Source organism: Aethalodelphis obliquidens, unplaced genomic scaffold (genome assembly GCF_003676395.1).
Source record: "Aethalodelphis obliquidens isolate GAN/ISIS:26980383/991018 unplaced genomic scaffold, ASM367639v1 scaffold9, whole genome shotgun sequence".
Classification (NCBI taxonomy): Eukaryota; Metazoa; Chordata; class Mammalia; order Artiodactyla; family Delphinidae; genus Aethalodelphis; species Aethalodelphis obliquidens.
The window spans coordinates 39945555-39953448 of NW_020837953.1; the positions used below are offsets into that span (position 1 = coordinate 39945555).

The window sequence follows — 7894 nt, forward strand, 5'->3', positions numbered from 1 at the left end:
AACTCAAACTTAATGGGCAGAGAGAGGAGAGGAAGGGGAGGCATCCGGCCTCTGAGAAGTGAATGGGGGTCAGGAAGGGAGTGGGTTAGGGGAAGGTGAGGCCCCTGGGGAAAGGGGTCTCCCCAGGCAATGGCTTCCCTCCCCCATCTCTGCTTTCTCTCCCTCATTCAGAGTATCAGAGAGCACAAGTCAACCCTCAGCCTACAGATGGGGAACCTGAGGCCCGACACAGAAGAACTAGGACAACTCCTCCCTTCACAAGGGGTCCTGGGAAGCAAGAGAAGGAGCAAAGCCTGGCTCCTGTTCAACACTAGGAGGAAGGTGCTATGATTATCCCCATTTTACAGTTGGGGGAACTGAGGCCCAGAGCGGTGATGTGACTCACCTGCAGACTCACAGTTTGTGTTTGTAAGTTGCAGAGCTGGCTGGCTCCAGGGCCAGGCACTTACCCACTGTGCTACCCTGCACTCTGGATAAAGAGAGGGCCCTGGGCCCTTGTGGAGTGAGATCACTGCCTCCCCATCACTCCCTCAGACCAAGGGACCTGCTTACGTGACTGTCGTTGAGGTCGTTGCTGGGAGAGTTCATGACCACGATGAGCTGCAACCCCGCATCAAAGCACCACCGCCCGGTGTCTGCATGTTCCTGGTCCCTCTCCACTCCGGAAGAGATGGAGATGTCCACACCGGGGGTTCCGTAGACCTCAAACATCTCTGTTCCCTCAGGTACTGACCTGGGAAGAACAGGGAGCCACGGGAAGTGCTAGAGGGCAGCTCTTGTTCAGATGCTTGAGCCCTGGCTCACACTCTTGCTTCCAGGAAGCCTTCCCTGACTACCCCAGGCCTCTCAGATTCTCACAGCAAGCTCCTGGAAGTCAAGCCTGGACCTCACACACAGATAAACATTCTCACACTCTAAGGTTCCGTGCTCATTAACATTTCCTTTGTGAGTTCTCCAGGCATTAATTGTAGGGTTAAAAATTCCATGCTGTTCTGTGGGCCTGGGACCTCATTTCCCCACTCCAGCTAGTCTGGGAGTCCTGTCTGAAATCAGTCTCTTCATCCTCTGATTGTCTGTGGGGTGCCTACTGTGCATGCTGGCCTTCAGTCTGGCTAGGGAGCTGCGGACAGCACTGCCCAGGGCAGCCAGATGGGATTCAGGGTGATGGGGTCAGGGGTCAGTGGGATCCCATGTAGGGAGAGACCACTGTGGGCCAGAGGAACCGGAAGGCTTCCTGGAGGAAGCAGCACACACATCCAGCTGGGAGATAACAGTAGCTGACTTTGATTGAGCCCTTGCTAGGTGCCAGCCCTATTTGACTTTCCTTATGTGCCTTATGTCATGTAATCCACTCAAAAACCCCAGGAGGTAGCGAATATTATTGTCTCCCATTTTACAGGTGGGAAACTGAGGTTAAAGTAAACTGTCCAAGGTCATGGAGCTAGTTAGTGGCAGGACTGGGGTCCAAACCCAGGCCTCCGGCTCCTGAGTCCACATCCTTACCCAAGAGTAATAACAACAGTAATCATAACCCCCAGGGCTCCCATCCCCTGAACGTTTACCATGGCAGGCTTGCCTGCGACTTTCTGAATATCAACTCATCCAATCCTCAGCACAGTCCCAGGAGGAGGGGATCATTACTCCCACTTAACATGGGGAAACTGAGACTCAGGAGGGGCAAGAGGCTTCCCCAAGCTTGCACAGCTGGCCACAACCACTACCCAGGCCCTTTCCCTTCCCTGCCTCCACGGGGAAGAAAGCAGACGTCCTCCAAAGCACCCTCTTCACTCCTCTGACAGCATGAGTCTGACACTACTCAACACGCCTTTCCTTTAAAAAAAGAGAAATACATGAAGCCTAACTGTACTCCACCAGGCGGGTCCCACTCCAGGGCTTGGCCCTGCCAGGTATCCTCACCACGTGGGAGGGGCTGACACACCTGTGTCTCCTTCCAAGCAGGGCTGCCAGATTTAATAAAATACGGAACACCCAGTCGGACTTGAATTTCAGATAAACAACAAACAATTGTTTTAGTATAAGTATGTCCCATGAAATATCTGGGACATACTTACACTGAAAAAGTATTCATTGTTCATCTGGATTTCAAATTTAACGAGGCATCCTGGATTTTATCTGGCGACCCCACTCCCGAAGCTGTCATTTCCAGGGCTCTGTCCTATTGTGCCCTGGGTGTGTGAGAATCTAGATAGAGAGACATGGGGATACAGAGACAGCGACAAAGGGACATGAAAAGATATGGAGAGACAGAGAGACAGAGCCTCATGGAGATAGACCCGGGTACGAAGGGCCCCCAGCATCCTCCCCCCAAACACAAGCTAGAGCGGAGCGCCTTGGGTGGTCCTCCTGGTACGAAGCCCACCCAGTTCCCAGGCCCCAGCCTCTGGTTTGGGGTATCTCAGCCCAGCTCCCCTGCACCTCCCTGGCCTGGGGCTTGTATGAGGCACCAGGAGACCCCTGATGGAGATAGAAGTGCCCCTGCCCAGGAGGGACCCAAAGAAGCTGAGAGCTTGGCAGTGCCAGGACCAAGGTCAAGAGTCAGGTTCTAGCCTGGGCTGGGCGGCCCATCAGCCAGGTGACCTTGAGCAGATCACCTAGCCTCCCCGGGCCCTGTTACCTCACCTGTAAAGTGGGATAATGACACCTACTGGGCCCTCCTCACAGGCAATTGGGAGGCTCGAGCACGATAATAGATGGGCAAGTCTTCTGGAAAACCACCGGCCCAGGACTGGGGAGGGGGTCACTAGGGTAAATTAGGGCACAGGAAATGGGTGGATGGGAGCAGCTTGAGAGGGTGTACTGGGGTGTCTGGGGAAGGCTTCCCGGAGGAAGGCAGGGAAGCCGAGGACAAGGAGGAGACACATCTAAGGGGAAGGGGTTTCCACTGCAGAGCCTTAGGAGGTCAAGTGCAAACTCAGGCTGCAACGAGCTCATTTTCATTTCACCCCTATGTCATGGGAAGCCAGCGATGGTTCCTGATTAGGAGAGGCAACACAGTGGAACCATGACGAGGTGGCTGAGCCTGTGGACTCTGGGGGCAGGAAGCCTGGGTTCAAATCCCAGCCCCACCACTCACTTGCTGTGTGACCTTGAGGAAGTGACTTGGCCTCCCTGTGCCTCAGTGTCTACATCTATAAAGTGGGGTGATGCGAAGACGAAAGGAGTGTGAGTAAACACTGGGGATGAGTAAAATTTGGAGGCACCTGAACCCATGCCCTCATTTCACTGCTGGGGAAACTGAGGCCCAGAAGAGGAGAGACTAGAAGACAGGGCCCTAGACTCCCAGTCTCGTACTCATGCTCCATCCTGCAGCCGCGTGTTAGGAAGATCAAAGGGGAGGTTTCTAGGCGGAGAGGCTGCGTCAGGTACAGGAGGATCTGGATTCCCCATTTCCTGGAGGACAGGGAAAGCGGCCAGAGGCTCACGAGGATGAAGTTCTTCCTCCAGCCAGGCCACCCCGAGTGAGGCATGCTGCTCTAGACAGCGTCCCCAGCCCAGTCCTAGAGGCACTTGTGGCTGGGGACCTCGTCCTCTCCCAATGAGTAGGACAGTCCAAGACCCTCCCCAGCCCTGAGCCCCTTCTAGCCAGCCCAAGGGCCCAACTGATCCAGTAGTACAGCCAGCCTAGGAGCTGGTGCACAGTGGGGAAAACATGATGGGATGACCAACAGTTCTGGTTTGCCAGGGACTGAGGCATTTCCTGGGGTGCAGGACATTCCATGCCAAAACCTAGAAAGTCTTGGGCAAACTGGGACAGCTGGTCACCCTCACAGTGGTCAACTTCAGATCTAGCTGTTGAAAATGCAGATTCCAGAACCATAAGTTCTGCAGTCAGAGCTCAGGAACCTGCATTTTAAACCACACTGATGCCCAGTGAAGTCTGAGGACCATGGCTAAAGATGGACTGTCTCAGAAACAGTGCACCCTGGTCGCCCGGGAGTGTGGGAGTGACTCAATGCTAGCTCACGCCCTCCTGGGAATCAAGACAGGTCAGGTCTTCCTTTAGAGTCGTGCCACCCCTTCAGTGGTGAGGATGATGGTGGCGACAAGGGTGATGAAGACGGCTCTCCTAGTCATAGGACGTCAGTACTATTTCCCCACTTTACAGATAAGAAAACTGAGGCCCAGAGATGACAGGTGACTTGCTCAAAGTCACACAGCTGGTGAGTGACAGAGCCAGGACTCACAGCCAGTTCTGTCCCCACTCCCTTGCAAACTGAAACCCACTCTCTCCCTTCAAGGGCTCAGGGCCTCCACCTCTGGGAAAACAAAATCAGACATTTCAGAGCCATGAAATTGACAGCAAAGGTCTTTGTGGCTGAAAACAGGAAAGTTGACAAGCTGACCACCAAGGTCCCCAGCAAATTGGCCCATAGGAGCCGAGGAGACCAAGGCCCCAACAGTTCAGGCTCTGGGTACCAGCTGCCCCTCCCTCTTCAGTGAGGCTCCCAGATCCCCGACTGCACTGGCCTCACCAACAGAACACAGTTCAGGAAGTCACTGCCCCTCCTTAATTCCACGTCTTCCTGCCCCCGGAAAATGGCAGTCACACAAACACTTTTTACAAAGTTCAAGCAGTTAAGAGAGTTAAAGATGCGTCCACCTCCCAGAGCCCAGCTCTCTGCACAGGCAGGTTGGAGCTTTACAGCAAACAAAATCTGGTAGAGACAGAAGGGGAGATGCCTTGTCAAACCAGGGAGGAGGCTCAGAGGCCTCCATGAGCAGAGCTTGAAATCCACTCTTCTACGCCAACCTCCTCAGAGTACCTATGGGGAAACTGAGGCCCAGGAAGGAGCAGAAAATTACTCAAGATGACATAGCAAAGGGTGAAAGAGCTAGGGCCGAAACTCTGGGTTCCTGGCCCCCAGTGCCCCAAGCCTTTTCCTTCTATTAGACCACCTCTGCTGAGCAAGGGGTGAGCTGTCTGCCCTTCCAGCTAGGGCAGCGGTTCTCAACCCTGGCTGCACATCTGATGCGTGGCTCAGCACACCTGTGTATTACCCTTCCTAACCCTCCTCCCTAAGAATCCCTATTCAGGGGCTTCCCTAGTGGCGCAGTGGTTGAGAGTCCGCCTGCCGATGCAGGGGACACGGGTTCGTGCCCCGGTCCGGGAAGATCCCACATGCCGCGAAGCGGCTGGGCCCGTGAGCCATGGCCACTGAGCCTGCGCGTCCGGAGCCTGTGCTCCGCAATGGGAGAGGCCACAACAGTGAGAGGCCCGCGTACCGCAATAAAAAAAGAATCTGTATTCAGGAGAGCAAAACACCCTCACCAAGTCTGGGCCATCTCCAGCTCAGTGGAAGGAAGGAAGACAGGGTTTAATCCACTAGTGATCAGAGAGCCCCAATGGTCTTGCTCATTCTGCAAGGCTCTGGTTGGTGCCCTTTCTCCAGGAAGCCTGCCCTGACTGCTCAGCCTGTGTTAATTTCTCTTTTCCCATTTCCTCCTTCTCCCAGTATGGCTCAGAGTTTGTTCCCCAGCCATCTTGCGGATGGCAGGTTTGGGGACGCTTGAGGCTGTCTAGAGACCCAGGAAGGATACTTAAAATGATGATGATGGTGGTTATAATGGTAGCAGTTACCATAATCGAATGTTCATATGCCAGCCATCGCCTACGTGCACTACATGCACAATCTCATTCAATCGTCCCAATAGCCCTTTGAAGTGAAGGCCAAAGTGCTCGGGCTGCATCCTGGCTCTGCCTCTCCTCACTGGTTGTGTGACATGGGGCAAGTGACTTAGCCTCTCTGTGCCTCAGTTTCCTCATCTCTGCAATGGGGATGAAGACAGTACCCATCTCACAGAACGGCTGTGCGCATCAGTTAACATATGTCAAGCCTTTAGGGCAGTGACTGGCATGGAGCAGCCTCTAAGTATCATTGCTGATACTATGATGACCTTCATTCTATAGACGAAGAAAGAGCGACTTGAGAGATTAAGTGACTTTCCCAAGGTCAGACAGCTGCTAGATCGCAGAGCGAGGACTAAGCCACCATGCCCAGTGCCCGTTCTCTTGTTGGCCCACAGTCTGAGCACCAAGGATTCCTAAATCACTGTATCTCCGAGCCGGAAGGGACTTTAGAATTAGTCCAGTCCCGTTCCCCTTGCAAGACCGGAATCCTTTCCACAGCACCCCTGCAAGGCGGTCCAGCCTCTGCTAGAACTGCAGGACAGGGTTCTCAGAGGGCAGGGACCACGCCTGCTTGCTCACCATTGTGTCCCCATGCCTGGCACGCCATAGACCCCCCCAAAATACTTGAAATACTTGATGAATGTGTGAAAGAACAAACTAGGAGCTCTCCCCCATCCCCAATGTGGTCTGGTTATTGGAGGCCCGAGGGTCCCCCGTGTGAGGGTGCCAGACACTCCACCCCCCGCCCTGTGACTGTCCCACCCACAGCTCCTTTGCAAACCCCAAAGTGGCCCATCTATCCACAACACCCCAAGATACTGCTGCCTTTGCCTCTCGTGGCCCAAATCCTTCCTCCATCCTCTAGGAAGGTCTGCAGGGAAGGAACCAGCCCCCGGGCTTCCTGGGGCAGGTCAAACTAGAGACACGTCTGCCCCATGGCGTGAGGAAGCCAGGGCATGAGGCAGCCGTGGGCACACAGCCCTGGAGGAGGTAGCGGTGCCAGCCGGCACAGGTACACCTCCTCCCTCATCACCCCTCTGTGGCTGCCACCTGCTTCAGGATCAGCTGAATCCCCTTCCCACTCCTCACTGCCCACCCACCCTCAACTGGGCTTTAGCTCCTCCTACTAGCTTGGAGGGCTTGCTCCAGACTTGGTTCCCTCCCATGACCAGCTCCTCACCCCCTGTCATCTAATGCCCTGGGACCAACCCCATCTCTGCTTCTAAGTTCACTCCAATTTTTAAAGTCTTAGTCTGAGACACTGGTTCTCAGCAGGGTGTGATTTTCCCTCCAGGGCACACTTGGCAACGTCCGGAGATGTTTTTGGTTGTCATAAGTCGGGGTGTGCTACCAGCATCTAGTGAGTAGAAGCCTCTCTACCCCCATTCAGTCTCCCACACTTAACATCCCCTAGCGGGGGTTCTTTAAGAAGCCTGGCTGAGAAAGATGAGGACCCAAGCTTCCATGATTGACAGCTATGCCAAGGCCAAGGCTCAGGAGAGGGCAGCCAAGTCAGGCCTGAGCCTTGAGGAAGCCCCACACAGCTCGCAGGGAGAGCCCAAGAGGTCAGCACCGGGGGCCTGCAAACCCCCAGGCTTCTGGCTCTTACCCATAAATGTCCACGAGGGTCTCCACGCCAGCCACACACACAGCACTGGTGGGATGCTCCAGGGACACTCGCACGATCCTCTGCAGAGACATGCTAGCCTTGGGCTGGGCTTGGGCCACAAAACCCCTGGCATGTGGTTTAAAAGCCTTTGTTATAAAGCGGAAACTAACACACCATTGTAAAGCAATTATACTGCAATAAAAATGTTAATAAATATATAAATAAAAGCCCTTGGCCTTTCCCTTCCAGCCCAAGATGCTAATTCATTGGCTCCAGTCCTGGAAGCCCAGCCCCTTCCCAGAGCCAAGAGCTGAGGATTGGCCGGAAGGAACCCAATATTTGCATATGAACCTGTTGCTCCCGCCCAGGCGCAGAGAGAGTTAATTTCTGACTTTAAGGGGAGCAAGTAAGTACCTCGCCAAGGCACCAGGACCCTGGGGGGCGTGCAGAGGTGCAGGGTATGGATCAGGGGACCTTTCTTGCTTTCCACACTCAGCCTCTTCACCCCTTTTTCTGCATTTTCAGAGATCATTGCTTTAGTGGGGAGTTTCTCTATCCTGATGGAGGAACTGATGAAAATGCAGATTCCCAGGCCTGGCCTCCAATTTGATAAGCAGCCTGGTGTCTGGAGTCTT

The 7894-nt window shown here is 54.3% G+C and overlaps 1 protein-coding gene across 1 annotated transcript in view; it reads right to left on the reverse strand.

Moving 5' to 3' along the window:
- Positions 1 to 7351, reverse strand: part of PADI3 (peptidyl arginine deiminase 3) — a 28653-nt gene extending 21302 nt beyond the window's left edge. The window contains 2 exon segments of the mRNA XM_027110721.1: positions 553 to 733; positions 7260 to 7351. Of these exon segments, the coding sequence (XP_026966522.1) occupies positions 553 to 733; positions 7260 to 7351 (273 nt within the window).
- Between the last annotated feature and the right edge of the window lie 543 nt (positions 7352 to 7894).